The sequence below is a fragment of the Uloborus diversus genome, chromosome 3 (genome assembly GCF_026930045.1).
Source record: "Uloborus diversus isolate 005 chromosome 3, Udiv.v.3.1, whole genome shotgun sequence".
NCBI classification, from domain to species: domain Eukaryota; kingdom Metazoa; phylum Arthropoda; class Arachnida; order Araneae; family Uloboridae; genus Uloborus; species Uloborus diversus.
This window is the reverse complement of record NC_072733.1, coordinates 80,790,519-80,807,330: the sequence shown is the minus strand read 5'-3', so window position 1 is coordinate 80,807,330 and position 16,812 is coordinate 80,790,519. Positions and strand designations below refer to the sequence as shown.

Here is a 16,812-nt window from a genome sequence, read left to right as displayed (position 1 = left end):
TACTAATTGCTGAAATTCATACTAGTAAGAAAGTCCACAATCGAGCTGTCAAATGACCGACTACTGGTGCTTTTACCCAAGTAATCGGTACTTACATAAAATGAATAGCCTGATTAGAAGGTTTGAAGGGTACGTTGACAGATTTCCGATGGCGTTTCTTTGTTAGATGAGTGTAAACCAAGCGTAAGTTTTCCACAGCTATCTTTTCAGTTCACTTTTAGATATAAATATTAAACAAGTTTTCCTAATTTTTGATTGGGATGATTTTAAGAAATATATGTATTTGAAAATTACAAATGTAAGTACTTGTACAGTATGAGTGAAATGGGAGGGTGGAGGATTTACCTGGGGGGGGGGGGTGAGATACATGTATAAAAAGCACTTAAAGTTATTCCAGAACATGCTTATCTTATTTTCTTTTAAAAAAAATCTGTTCTCTCTATACTTATAAAATGGTTTAACGTAAAAATGTGCGGTTTCGTGAATTACTTTTATTTTAGCAACTGTTTGTAATCTGCTATGAATTCATTTAGAAATCATCTTCTAAAAAAATAAAGAAATCACGACACTTTGTAAGTGAAATTTTAAGTACACACATCAATTACCTTAGAGACAAGCAGTGCACCGTATTGCTTTTCTTCTTTAAACCGTCTTTAAATCTCGATTTTCTCAAACCTTCAATTTATTTCCAATCAAGATTGACTGTGCAGAATCAACCCTCCAAATTTCTTGTGTATTTAAAGTAGCGAAATCTGATTTCACAAACTGATGGGAAATACGAAATGTTAGAGTTTACTGCGTAGGTGGGGAGTTCGTAGATAGATATTCTCCTCTTAGAATTTTTCAGAGTTGGCATTGTTTCCTCAGATAAAAAACATTTAAGAATAAGTTTTACTGAATGTCGTATATTCTAAGAAAATCTTAAACAGTTTTTTTCCCAGTTTCATGACAATAATGAAAAGCTATATAAAAATTACTGTTAAGGACTCCTTAAAGGTGGCTGAAATATTGCATTAAAACATTCTTTTCGTTAAAATATTCCTGAAAATTTGAACTAAAGTATTTTTAAGTTTCAAGTTTGACTTATGGGTGATGCATTCCACGCAGCAGGGGTTTGAAATATGTGTTTTCCTTCCTCACGATCTTAATGTTACAGTGGCAGAAAGCTTAAAATATTTCACTTTTGAAATAGAATATAATTCTTTTGCAGCATTTAAGGGCTGAGACTTCCTCAAATTTTCATTTGATTACTAAAGGATTGAACTTTTTCAACTTAATTTTTGCGTTTAAATTTAAATTGTTTTTAAGTCTATTCATTATATTTATGCGAATAGTACTAGGCTACCACAATGAGGAACAAACAGTACAAAAATCCATAATATTTTCACTCTCAATACAACTTCAAATGAACACTCACGCTCACCACAGCAGAATTTTCTTCGACACGACTTTTTCCCCCCGAACATTTGTTAATTCATTCTCCTCATTAACATTTAAAAGTCCATTAAGTACAAAATAAAAAATGATTCTGAATTATGTTTATTCGTTTGGGTTTTGGGTGGGGAAGTTAGAGAAAAATATGGGAACCAATGTCCGATTTTCAGCGAGTAACCTTTTAAAAATGGTAATAGGGGAGGGTGGCCTAAAGCGGGTACGTCGCCCAAAGTGGGTAGGCAATTGTATGCCACCGTATGGTGTGCAAGTGGCGATGCATACCTATGTCGTGTTTACCCGAATACCCCCGAGTTTCAATCAGTCCCAGGGAAGCAGCGGTGAAGAGGCGTGAAGTAACCAGACTTAAAATACATAAAATGATTCATTGAAAAAAAAAAAAATGAAGGTATGTTACTTGTGATTAGACGAAGACCAGCTTATTTCTTTTATTGTTAATAATATTACGTTATTCTGACCCCATCCACCTATAAACATCGATTTTTATTCTACTTTTATAATTATTAATTTAAGATTATAATTATTGAAATGAAAAACGTGCTTTCGGGCAAAGTGGGTATACCTGCTTTCTATATACTATTTTGTTGGCAAATGTACTGAATTAGATTTTCTATTTAAATAGGATACGTATAACTATATATATATATACAGTGGCTCCCAAAAGTGTTCGCACACCTACAACTTTCAATCAAATAGGCCCTTATTCATTGGTTAGATCAATGTTTCGAAATAGGTATTTTATTATAAGATCTATGATCTATTTTTAACAAAATTATTTGAATATTTTTAGTAAAACATTAAAACTTAATTTTTTAAAAATCAAAAACCAAAAAGTGCCGGAAATTTTATCTCACAAAAGTCTTAATACACTTTGAAAAAATGTCAAAAAATTAGTAAATAATCTAATTTCTTACTAAGTCATTATTTAGTAGAATATCATGCAGTAAAACCAACAGCTTTTAAACGTCTGGGAATATATTTCATTGTTTTTTCTTTCTTTTTTTGTGCAATTTCTGAGTAAGTGTTCAGCCGCAGTACGAGTCTTACTGTTTTTAGTTCGCTTTTCGTTTCAATGGTGTATTTTCGTAATCTAGCCACCAGATATCTCCAAATATGTTCCATTAAGTTTAAATCTAGCGATTGAGGAGATATTTCTAAGCTTAAGGACAAATTTTGAGGCACCAAACGCGAACGTGTGCTTCTTATCGTTACCTTCATAAAAAGCAAAGTTGTTTCCGATTACCAAATTTTGGGATAATAGTTTAAAATTGGTTTTTAAAATATTTAAATGAACAGCATAATTCATTATTTCATCAAAAAATTTCAAATTTCCAAGTCTTGATGCTGAGATGCACCCTCACACAAGAACACCTTCACCGAATTTACCGATCCAACTAAGTTAAGATTAAATTCATCTTTTTTTTTCTTCCATTTACAATTATACAACAATTTAACCCAAAATGTTGAATTTATTTTCGTTTATAAGTAAGACGTTGTTTCAAAACGTTTTGAGCTTATTTATCATTGATTTTACGACGGAAAGTGTAAGCTTACTGTTTTTCGCACGAACAAGAAAATTTCTGCGGGAAGAGGTCTTATTTAATTCAGCTAATCCGAGAACTTGGCGAACAATTTTAGGTAAAAATTAAACGTTCATTCAATTTTGCAGAAACGTTTTCAGTTCTGAAATGTGTGTTTTTCATATTTTTTTAACTGTAAACCTCCGATCACGCTTTGTTAACTTTGCCAGTTGACTTTTTCTAACCTTGTTTTCGATCCGATTCTTGTCGTTAAAGCATTTTATCAAGCCCTTCACTATAGAATGGTATAAATTAACCAATTTAGAGACATTTTAAACCAATTTACGGCTACTGTGAAAAAAAAATCAAATTTCAAATCGTGTTTGTTGTTTTCTACGCATATCTGCCATTTTAAAATAATAAGCAGAATATTAGGGAATAAATACACAAAACATTAAAAGCAAATGACTTTATAGTATCATTACAATGCAAAAATAATAAAAAACCACATATGATAATTTTAATTATGAATTTATTTGAAACTATTTTCAGTGTACGATGACTTTTGTGGCATATTTTTTCTCTGTCTCTTCGTTTTTTGACAAATTTCAAAAATAAAATCTGGTAATATTCTGGAAAAAACTACTGGGTTTTATTCAGAATGGCATAGGAATGGTGTGAAAAAAAAAAAAAAAAAATGGACTTCATATTCGAATTCAGTTTTGCGTTAATTTGGTTTTACTACAAAATTTCAAGGTGCACACACACTTTTGGGAGCCACTGTATATATATATATATATATATATATATATAATTATTTATTTATTACTTCATATTTGACTGATAAATGTACCAAATCACAATTAGTTAAGTCACTTTACCCAAACGGCTCACCCGCTAGAGGCCCCCTGGTAGGGCAAAGCGGATTTTTCGAGTGCTTGTAATATTTAATAATAAATAAATCTTAGGTTTGGAATATTGCAAGAATTACTTTTTATTTTGAAATTTAAGATTTCTTCTAGGAAGTTAAATCAAAATTATTACGATAAAAAGCCAAAACTACAATTTTCGATCTTTTCCCTTAACCTACCCGCTTTAGGCCACCCTCCCTCATATGTTACGAGCTTAAAACATTTCATTCTATAGTTAGCAGCATATCTAAAACTTTAAAAAGAAAAATAAAAGTCAAACAATAATGAAAAATTTATGTGCTTTGTTTTCAATACACAATGTCAAAGTTAAAAATATTTACGGATGACGTAGATTTTCCATCATTTGAGGGAATCTTTCTCGTTTGCTTCAATACATATTTCAATATGAAGATATTTGAAGCTTCATCGCGTAAGTTGATTTAATTTTGTTCAATCATTTCTAATTTGAAATAATTTTTGAAAAACTATTCCACAATGGCATGCTTTAATGTTTAGAGTATAACTGAAAACTCTTCAATTATTGGAGCAAATTATTCAGTAATGAGCCTATCAAAGTTCTTTGACCATTATGAATTTTGTTTGTCTAATAAGTTCTGACGAAAGATAATTATTTTAGGTGTTACTTCACCTTCTTCTAAAGTTACTAGCAGGATTATAAAAAAACAACGGAAAACAAGTAACATCATAAAGGCTGAGAATCGAAACATTTAATTAGTGGCATCAAATTGGACTCCATGACAACCAAAGGAAACTCTCACGTAGTAATTGTAATTGGAGATTAAAGTCAGAGCAAAACCCATCCAATTAGTGTCAAATATCCAGCAGTGTCTTGGGTTTTATTCTCTACTTCTGAACCAAGTTTCATGTGACCCTCACTTAATGTATCGTCATTTTAGTCAGAAGAAATCGGTCCAAAAAGAGGTCTGACATAATGATATGCTATTAGCAATTGCAGACACTGATTTCAGCAATTTCGTGTCATTAAATAGTAGTTTTCGGGTGTTTTAATTTTTCTCCACCAATTCATGTTTGAAGTAAGTTGTTTTGTTCCTGCCTTATTTTCTTCTTTAAAACTGAAGGAAGCTTGAGAAAAAATCGAGTAGAGATGTCTACGCAAAGGTACTAAAAAAAGCTCAAATTTTTATGGAAAAAGGAATAGTACGTGTTTTCGTGCATGACGAGAATTGCGCTTTTTTTGAAGCTGTCGATCTATATGTTCGGAATGAATACTCGCTTTTAATTATTTTACGAAGCATTTTCGCCGCCACCCTTGTCTAGTGGTCAGAGAAGTCTGATTACGACACAGTGTTAAAACTACAGGTTGCGTTTGGCACCTTTTAGGGATGAAAAGCTTGTTCACTAGCGGCACCCAATATGGAGCCGAAATGGCACCTCTTATTTGGGTGAAAAACAGGCACCTTCTAAAAGATAGGCAGCTGGGGTGACCAGGAAGAACCTTCTGAGAGAAAAATGGCACCCTTACTGATTTCTACTGTAGATCTTACTAGCCCCTCTTCCGTATTGTGTGTGTTTTTGAATACAGTTGTGTAGTTGTTCTTTTTATTTTACATATATCTAGTTTTTATTCATGATATTCTACGTTTTGGACATTTTTCACATTGAATTAAGCACTGGAAAAGATTAAAACTTGTAATCACAGCATTTGATCATATTTCAGAGTTTTCAACATAGTTAAGAAGCGTTCATTGCTTTAATTCATCTGATCGTGCTCTAACTCAATGTTTCTCATCCTCTTTTGACCCACGACAGGTAAAAGCAAATGAAAAGAATTGCGGACCAGTGAAATTTTTATCCTTTTCTTTAAATTAATAAAATAAATAATAATAATGAAAATAACAACTCTGGGGCCGTTAAAAACGTGTCAAAAAATTCTGCGTATTGATGAGTTTTTTTTTCAGTAACATTAAAAATAAATAAAACAATAAATATCTACCCTCTTTACTTGGTATCAAAGAGCTGTCACAAATATATTTAAATTTAAAGACTAGAAGTTTTTCGCCACTTTTAAAAACCAAAAGAAATTTCTAACGCTATATTATCGGCTTCACAAAATAACACCAACCAGATAACCGCTAATAGGAAATGATTCAAACACTTGAGTGAAAAAGCAAAAAACAAAGCTAGACGGAACGAGTTTTATTTTTTGTTTCATTTTTTTCAGCTTGCTATTCTGTTATAATCTACGAAGTACAAAAATCATTTTTTTCATTATTTCATCTCACTTGTTGATTATTGGTTATCTTACTGCTGGTTAATAAAGTGACGGTTAAATGTTGCTTATCGAGTAATCAAGAAAATAATGATAAATATTTTTAGCATCGTTTTGAATGTTGGAAATAGCACTACAGTAACCATTAAACAATAAAAAGCAGTAAAGGTACTTTTAAAAACACTTTTAACTATGTTTGAAAGCCCTGAAAGCTACAAAGTGATCAAAAGCTGTACTTACTTGTTATTTTGGAGTTGAATCCTAGAAAAGTTGAGTTTTAATCCAATATTTTACTTAATTCAATGTGAACGTAACATCGAGCTACTTATAATGAGTCCGTCATATTGAAGTGGTTGAATGAATGTCGGAGTCAGCGCGCATGCGTAACGATTCATTCTGCGATTGCCTGCTGTTTTCGCACCCCTGCTGTGTTTCCTGGCAAGTATGGCACCCTTCACCTTAGGGGGAATATATTTTCTCGTCTGGAACCCCTGGTTTTAACAGTGCAGGAAGGTCTGGGTTCGAACCCCGTCTCGGGCATGGACGTATTTTCTCTCTCCTGTCCTTGTCCTTTCTTTGTGTGAATGGGCTGTTATGCTGTGCCTATATAGGGTTGCTTACCCTATAAACGGGTCCTTATGGCATGTGTGTACTGTAGAAGTCGGACTTCACACCAAATTACGGTACAGTTGGAAAAGTGAAGCAGCGCACCCCAAATTGCCAGCCTAGCTGGCACATGACAACAACAACAAGAAACATTTTCATGTGAGTTTATTAAACTGTTGACATCCTTGCATTCTGATCTAGAAGATTAAAGTTTGAGGTGGTTAAGAAAAACAAATGCATTTTTTAAACAGTACCTTTTTTTTTTTGCAAATATTTTCTGACACCTTTTGAATACTTTTTGAGCACTGTCGCTTGTTCTCTTTTCAAAACACTTCGAAGCTACTTTTTGTAACAGCTTTAAAAACACTTTTGAGAACACTTTTTTGAACATTTATACGGTACAGCAACGCATTTAAGAACATTTTTTTGAAAACTGACACTTGTCACTTTGTGACATACTTTTCGGGACATTATCTACAGCACTTATGGAACACTCATTTGATTGCACATAGTTTTTGCTGTTACATTACTGCAATCTCGAGGGGACGCTGTCAATCATTGTCGGGAAATAGACGGTCTTAGACTACGGAAAACCATCCTTTTTGATGGCATTCGCGGCACCAACAAATAGCGATTCATCGCAACAAAATTTCTAGTATGTCATATTGAGAGATTCTATTGACTGGTACTTAGAGAAAGCTGTTAAAATTATATTAGTCCGAAGTAAACCGATGATTTCACAAGTAGGTCCAAGTGCATTTTCTTTTTAACAGAGTATTTTTGGCAAACATTTTAATGCACACTCAGGCAACTGGAACACTTTTTCTGATGTAAAGGGGTCGAAACGTGTTTCCAACGTGTACTGGAAATTTTGAATGCAGATTTGAAAATCTCAAAAACGTTAATAGAAATATAATTTATAAGATGCTAGCTGCGTCGTTTGGCAGTGCACGGTCTGCCTCGAATAAAAAAAAAAAAATCGGTGCAGGGTGACACATTTTTAACCCTCAGGCATAAAAGAAAGATGGGAAATTTAGTTTTAAATTTTCCTTCACACTAATGTTAACAGTTCTTAAAAACCTCATTGCTGTAAAGATATTAGTCCTTAAAGTGTTTCGCGTCGAAAAAGAACATTAGTTCCTAAAAGTTGACAGTTCTAAAAGAAAGTTAGCTATGTCTTTAAAAATCCCAATCCCTATCAAAATGTGTTGCGTGGTCTACCTCAATTGTTGTACTGCTTCTTGACAAAGAAAGGAACTGAGGTCCCATGACGCAAGACTAAAATTTTCTCCTGCATAAATAAGGAGATAGATAGAAAAAGTAGATAACAAAATAAAGACAACAGTCCTCCCGAAATATCGTCAACAGAACTTATGAATCTTCATTGAAAAGAAGGACTATAATTAACAATAAGTGGAACTAACAAAAAACATCATTACTAAACAATATGAAGAAACCCCCTCTTAAGCGATGGTAAATATTCCCTAAAAGCCACAATTAGATTGAGCAGCTTGATTCATAAATAAACCCAATGTTCCGTTAAAAAACTTTTGTCAAAATAAGAACAACAGTTCCTGAAAAATCCAATAAGAAAGGAGACATAAGTGCCCAAAACTTTCCTTTAGAAAAAGAAAAAACTTTCCTGAAATTTCCCAGTATCGGTTTTTAAATAACGTTAATTGTTGCTTTAAAAATCTCTATCTGGATAGGGAAAATTGTTTCAAAAATCACATTCAGAAGAAAGAAAAGTTTCGAAATAGCGTCAACAGTATATGTTAATATTATTACGGTTGTTACTGTTGTTGCTATCATCGTCATCTTCATCATCATCATTATCATCATTACCATTACCATCATTACCATCACTATCACCATCAAGTCTGCTTTTTATTAAAATACAGGTTATTTCCCTACACATTTAGCGTGATCAGTTTATAAAGAAACCTTAAAGCTTTGGTATTAAAAACATATCGATTAAATATAAAACTGCGTTATCGTAGGGATCACGAATGCTCTGCTAATGTTCAAATTATATTACGAGTTATTCAATATTTAAGAAAAACCAGTATCTAGCAACGTTACGTATGGCGATTAGTTATATTAAACAGTATTAGTTTGCTTTATCATGTTTCAAAAATTCTCGTGTACTTAAAGTTAGAAATAGTTTTTTCCCAAGAATCAACCAAATAAAAGATGGTTGGTGGAATTAATTGCATTAATAAAAATAATTTGTTTGGAGGAGGGGGAAGGACGGGAGGAAAAGAAAACCGTGAACAGTAAAGTTTTTAATTAGTAGCTTTTTAAATAATTTTTACTAGCCTTTAATTGAAGAAAGACAAGGCATAACATGCAACGAATTTTGTACAAAATTGCATCTTTTTGATAAAACAATAAAAACTCATTTACATTAGAAATGCAACGATTAATTGGCACTAATTAATAATCGGCTCCACTGACAATTATTTATAATCGCTAATTTTGCCAATTAATAAGTGTGCAAGTTTGTTTTGATTACAATTGCTTTAATTATGCCTAATAAAAGAAAACACCTATGCAGAATGAATTTATAAGCAATAAATAAATATTGTTCTTATGTGAAGTAGATGCTTGTGAGATGGTTATATGCATGTATGTCTCAGTTACTTTCATCTCTTCTCAAACTTTAACGGGAATACTCCTCTTCGAAAAATACCAAAAAAAAAAAAAAAAAAAAACCACACGCACATATTATTCTCAACTTATTCATATAACTACAACATACATTTTACAATTCGTTTTAAAAGTTCCTTCTTTTTCATTCAACAAACATTTTATTGTTGTTTAATGTGATTTGCATATTTAAATATTTTCTTTTTAAGGGGCTCGGCCCCCTATTTGCTACATTCGTCAACCCTCCTTCGCCTGCGACGGGTGACAATACGATATCAACACGATACGATAGAGTTTTCGAGTAGAAAGAGCTATTTTTGAGTCCTAAAATTAAATTTCGAATAAAAAAAAGTCTTCGTCGATTTTGTTTCGAAATGGTCTGTAAACCTTCTCAACACTAACCAACGCAAACCGAAAGTTTCAACGAAATCTGTCTGATAATTTCCGAGTTTTCCCCATACACACACAGTTGTAGTTTGAGTTTTGTTTATATAAAGATATTTCGTTCATAATTCACAAATCAAATTTAAAATTAGGGGAGATATATGTCCTATAATAGTCTTTAATGGGTAAAATATTTAGCATGATTTTGCTTTAAGCATTTTGTGAGAATTCTTTCAAAGTCCTTTATACCAAAATTCTAAATCTAATATTCGTTCTGTAAAACGTTTACAGAGATTAAATATAGTTAACACATTTTGTTTAGTAATCATGTTAAAGAAACTGTTTAGTAACAATTTTCTAAATGCATAGGTGAAAGCCGATTTTCAGACACAGACATAATATTTACTTCAGAATTTACTTAAGGAGAAATAGAAGTTAGTAAGAAGTTAGTAATTAAATAAATATCATTTTCTAATGAAAATATTACCTTAAGCGGGGACATTCTTCCACACATTGAGCTTTATTAGATAAATGGTAAAACAGTATTTGATGAAGTTAAAGATGCTTACATCTTGACAATGATCATCACTGCCTCAAGCAATTAAATAAGATACACTTTAATCTTAGATATCTTTCTGAAATTCAAGTAATCTGAAAGCTTAATTCAACTTCAAAATTTGTAAATTCTTAGACTACAGAAATTCTGTGAATGATCGCCGAGAATTATAATGTGAAAACGGCATACTTTTTTTGATAAAAATAGATTGTTTTGACCGAAAAATTTTAGAAGTGTCCTCATTCAAGTTTTTATGGATACATCATCACATCAGGAACATATAATAACTTGCAAAAGCGCTAATATGGATTTTAAAATTCATTTTACATGTGAAGTAAAAGTTTTGCAACAAATTAGATCCATTAAAAAAAATACAAGCATTCAGCGCACAACATCTGGCATCCATCTCGTGATATTCATTTGAATTTTGACTTCTGGAACTCAATTCATGTTTTACGCAATCACGAAATGCGATTGGACCCTACTCGTTGGGTTTCCTGTTTCTACAAATGGGTTCAATCGCAGTTATAATTGTGAAAAACATTTGAATACATGGCGTGATAATTTAATTGATGCCAGGTGTTGAATGCTACTTTCGTGTGAAGAGGATTGTGTAAATTCAAAAGGCTCGGGTATAAATAAAGTCGATTCCGGGGGACATGGGCGCAACCACCTAGGAGGAGCGACCGGCTCGACAAGGGCTGTGAACCAGAGGATATTTTTTAATAGGCATAGAAAAAAATCAAAGGAACATCAACTACGGTTTTGAGCACTAAGCAATTCGTGATTGCTCAAGAAACATCCCAAGTGATCTATTAAATAAATGCATGTCTACTCCATCCATGGGAGTAGACATGGATTTATTTAATAAGACTTTTTTCAGCTGAGTTTTCGTTGTAAGATACATATATACATATACATATATATATATATATATATATATATATATATATATATATATATATATATATATATATATATATATATATATATATATATATATATATATATATATATATATATATATATATATATATATATATATATATATATATATATATATATATTAGGGTGGGTCGATTTTGACTTTTTTTTGAAATTGAAAACGCCTGTGGTGGGAAAAGTTGTGTATTGGCATCAAATGCTCGCATAAAAATTTTTTTAGAAATCAAAATATATTTAGATCCCCCGCGAGCCCCTTAAAGTTTGGCCAAATATGTAAAAATTGACATTTTTAAATTAAAAAAAAAAATCTGATGTATAATATTTTTAATCTCCTGTGGTGGGAAAAGTTGTGTATTGACATCTAATGTTCATTAAAAATTTTTTTTGGTAATTAAAATATATTTATATCTTCTGCCAGGTCCCTGAAGTTTCGCTAAATATGTAAAAATTGACTTTTTTAAAACCTTTTTTTTCATTTCTTATGTTTTTTATTTTAATCACCTGTGGTGTAAATAGTAAATAGTAAAACCCTTTGTTTGTGAACAAAATAATTATCATATCATATTACATATACCACCCCTGCCGGAAATCTGAAATTGCGCGTTTTGCCTTTTTTCTTTGCTCTTTCTGCTTAGTTTTAACTGTCAAAGAGACAGATGGTGTGATTCCTCCGAATGTTTATTTTTCTTCTTCTCTGTGAGAAGAAACGATATAATGAAACTATTTAAATCACCCACCCCCAGTCTGACAAATCGGCCTGTTCTTGGCACTTAGCTAAGCATATATGAACCAAATAGAAATCGTAACGAAAACTCAGAACAGAAGAATTGGTACAGCGAATGAAGTGTTATCAAGCATATTAGACTATTTAAAAACAACCCAAGTATCTACTGTGGATTTAATTGCAGTAGGATCAGATGGAACAGCAGTCAATACTGGTGTGAAAGGTAGTGTAATAAGACTGTTTGAGCTGCATTTAAAAAGGCTGTTGCAGTGGCTCATATGTCAATTGCACGCCAATGAGCTACCTTTACGCTATCTGTTACGGCATCTTGATAGAAGCACTACAGGTCCTTTTACATATAATAGTCCTATAGGGAAGCTTCTTGGCACATGTGAGCAGCTACCAATTGTCAACTTTAAAAAAATCGCTTTTGATTTGTCAACAGTTGATACAGGCGTACTTGGCACTGACCAAAAATACTTGTATCAAATATGTCAAGCAATATGTTCAGGAAATTGTTCAACATCACTGTCCACCAAATCACCAGGAAAGCTATCTCATGCTAGGTAACTTACAACAGCAAACAGAGTACTTCGTTTGTATGTTGGTACAAAAGAGCCATCGCTGGAAATAGGGACTATTGTAAAATACATTATAAAAGTGAATGCAAAAGTTTGGTTTTTGATTAAAATTGAGCCTTCATGCACAGCCGGTGCACAGCATCGTTGGGAAGTTATCCACTACTCAAGATATCTTAGCGATGATCTGAAATCAGTAGTTGACCCTGTTATATAAAGAAATGTTTTTTTTGGTCATCCAGAAAACCTGCTGATAGCCATGATCAACGGCACGCGATCCTCAGTAAGGAAATTAGGCTACAGAACAATCCTGAAGGCCCGAACTCTTACTAATAAAACTGTTCATGATTTTGTCATTCCACCTCTAAATTTTCAAGCAAAAGACTATACAGAATTGATAAATGGCAAAATTGTGTCCTTACAGACCCTCCACTCACCAAACATATACCCAATGCGGAACTTGAGAAAGTAGCTTAAACGGGTGACGTTATTGAAAGCGAGTTGTCGAATTTACCACGTCATACACAAGCGGTAGAAAGAGCAGTTAGGTTGGTGGCAGAAGCATCTTTATCTGTTTGTGGAAAAATACGCCATGATGGCTTTATACGTACAACATTGGCTTCCCGAAAATTAATGCCAAAATTTGAGAACAAAGCAATGTATAAGGTGTATAACTTCTTTATTACAAAAAACTCCGAGGTGAATTCTTAGTCATTTTCTCCTAATATTTCGGGAAAATGAGCGAAGAGCTGCTGTAAAACTGCGACGATGGACTTCTGGTACTTTAATCTTTTATACCTATGTTTTAATCCTAAAGAATTCTTTAGTGTTATTATAGAAAAATAAAGTATAAAAAATGCTTAAATTTAAAGAAAAAAAAGTGTTGGATAAAATTTTTGCTTTAAAACGTCAAGATTTTAAAAATTATGAAAATATTCCAAATTTCACCGGTTTAGCGGAGTTTGAATATTATTATTATTATTACTTATGAGTGAAGAATCTTACTAGGCAATCATTTTCAGTACGGGTGATTAAAACAATCAAACATGAGAAATTTAAAAAATAACAAATAAATGTCAATTTTTCCATATTTGGTGAAATTTCAAGGGACTAGTGAGGGATCAAAATATATTTTGATTACCAAAAAAAAAAAAATATATATATATGAGCATTAGATGTCAATACACAACTTTTCCCACCACAGGCGATTAAAAATATTATACATAAGATTTAAAAAAAAAAAAATAAATAAAAATTGTCAATTTTTACATATTTAGCCAAACTTTAAGGGGCTGGCGAGGGATCTAAATATATTTTTATTTCCAAAAAATTTTTTATGCTAGCATTTGATGCCAATACACAACTTTTCCCACCACAGGCGTTTTCCTCTGGGTGTTTTGAGTCAGGAGTTGTCAAGCTTCTGGTTTCGTTCTAAATTTCCGAATGTTGATAGATGGTGATTCCATCTATCGTGTGCTGTCTGAGCCAATTCGGACTTCCACCTAAATGGTGCTTGCTAAAATGGAATTCGTCTCTGGACTGCCTTAAATCGACTAGCAATTGCTACTCGATCTCGGTTTATCGAGTGGCATTTGTAACAACAACAAATTACGTGTTCATTGAGCAAGGTCATCTTCAAATGATCAAGGGTTGAACAGTAGGTTTGGTGGCAAAATTTTCTCCAATAGGCTCATATAGACTCGGTAGAGATAAAAAAAAGAGGACTATTGTTTTTTTGAAGTGCATATAGTTGATTTCTGAAATGAATACACTTGTTTTCTGATGGTATTTTTGCTGTACCCAATCATAGGAGGCATCTTGTGTAACCCATGCTTTTTCGCAATTAAAATTAAAATTAGTGCACTAAAAAATCAAGAACGTTCCTGGAAAATGATGGGCATCTAACTGATTTCCGCCAGTAACATATCTGGAAAAAAAAGGAAAGTTTCTCCCTAAAAGTCAATAATCTTCCTGAATTAAGCAGGAATTTTCACAAACCTTCCCAATAAAAGCTAATAATATTTCTGGATTAAACCAGTAACATTTCTAGAAAATATGTTTATAGTAATAGCTTGGTCCCTTTATGATTATCCGGAAAAGCTTTCAAAGCAAATGGCCGAAGTTTAGGCAAAATTGCAAGCCAACTTATTTGCCTTCAAATCTTGGAAAGCTACAATATCCAGAGACTGAATTTCGCCCTCGGAAGAAGCTCAATCAATTTGGAAGGACCGTAAGCAAACTGGATTTAAATCACTATAAAGAAGCTGAGTTTATCTTTATACTGGTAGCTAAAATATTTTCCCCAAAAGTAAGATATCTGCTTTCATGCAACTTCATGCAAACCAGGATAACTTTCTTGAAACATGCTTGTTTTTCTCTGGAAACTGGTGAAATCTTTTGGAACTCCGGAACGTTGCCCGAAAACAATCAGCGACGTTTCGGAATTTTTTTAGTGCATTTAAAACTTCTGTTTTATGCTTTTAAACTGACATGATCCTGCTATCAAAATCCTGAATTTTATTATGAGTTTTCCTAATCGTGTCTGAAGTAGGTGACAAAAACAAAATGTAACCCGTATTCGGTTCTTTTGTCCTTATATAAGGTGTCATTCTGCTTTAAACATACCCATTTTTACAAACTCAATTTTCAAATGCTAAGTACTTGTATTTGCCATGATGCAGCATTGTTTCTTTAGGCAAACCTCTATAAAATTACTCTTAACAATTGTCAGTATTGAAACAGCATCAAATTTTGACAATTCCTTTTTTTAATTTTTCTCGGCTCCTGTTTAGTTTCGAATTCAATGATACATCATTTACGCCCTTTCTATGTAGTTTATATGCATAATAGAGGAAGAAAAGTAACTTTTATGAAATTTAAATTATGATGCTTAGAAAGTCAAAATAGGAATATTAAAAATTTATAGAATATAAACTGTGCGCATGATAAATCTGAAAATGCAGGTAATTAACAGAATGCTTCGACTAAAACTAATAAATCCACGCACAAACATGAAGGAGCGGTTAAAGGTATGAGGAATTCTTTACGTAAACTTTATAAACAAAAACATTTGAACGCAAACATTTTTTTGAAATGAAAACTGTGTCTTTAAATTAAGAAAAATCAATTGTACACGTATTTTTAACACTTCAGAGAAAATCAAATTTGAAACAGTATATCGTTATTGCATTTGGATACAATTGGTCGAGGTGCTAGGTTAGATTTAGGTTTTAATTCATATTAGGCAACCAGTCTTATGTAAATAACTTTGTATTGTTATCTTTTAAATCTTATTTTCAGTTTGGACAACACTCTGTAAAGTTCTTTCGAGCTAAAACCTTGCAAGCTCATTTTGGGTGTTTTTATTGCGTCGTTTTTTCGTGACATGCTATTAAATATGTTACTTTTTGTTACTTTAATTCCGAGTCAATATAAAATTGTTATACGTCAGAAAATTGATTTCCGCTCTCGATAAATTGATTTAGGTAAAGATTTAAAAGTGTTTTGACTTACTTGTTGCTTCAAGATGGGACACGTTATAAGGAGCAGCATTGCAATTTAATGAAATAAACAAAGTAAAGAGTAAACAAATCAGTATACACTTGCACGGGAACATTCTCACTTCCGTAGTTAAAGTGATTTTCTAAATAAAAGAAAGCTTATTCTTCGCTTAGCATTTTAAAAACACTGTAAAGTTCAATTGATAAAACAATAATAGATAAGAGTATGATTATAAGCTTACAGAAAGATAATGGGCACACAATATTTAGACGAATACAATGCGTGCAAACAACTTTTTTCTCACTTTAAAACATGATTCATTTTGCTTTTTGCTTCGTCTACATAATTTTAACAAAACCGTCTATCTCACAAAGCCATGTTTCTAATAATTTGATATGATACGGAAAAGTGGTTTTTAATTTTATTAACTGCTCAGTTTAATAAATGATTTCATTTGTGTTAATCAGCTCTTTATGTAAAATATATAGTTGGGTGATTCTACAAATACCTGACATTTTCTAATCACAAATTTAAAAAAAAAAAAGAAAATAAAAGAAAAAAAGTCTCAAAACAATTTACACCTCTTTGTTAGGAACTTATTAAACGAAAGAAAGAGGGAACTCACTTTAACTATGCTACAGCCTCAAAAAAGGGGGTCAAATTTTCACACACCTGGAGAGTGACAAGCAGCACCAGGAACGTGACAAAATGAATTTCATAAAGATAATTGAAAAT

General features: G+C 32.2%; 1 protein-coding gene across 1 annotated transcript in view; it reads right to left on the bottom strand.

Moving 5' to 3' along the window:
- LOC129218622 (pancreatic lipase-related protein 2-like) overlaps positions 1-16,236 on the bottom strand; it is an 86,215-nt gene extending 69,979 nt beyond the window's left edge. The window contains exon 1 of the mRNA XM_054852940.1: positions 16,090-16,236. Within this exon, the coding sequence (XP_054708915.1) occupies positions 16,090-16,192 (103 nt within the window). The 5' untranslated portion in view covers positions 16,193-16,236. The remainder of the gene's footprint in view (positions 1-16,089) is intronic.
- Positions 16,237-16,812: the final 576 nt, after the last annotated feature.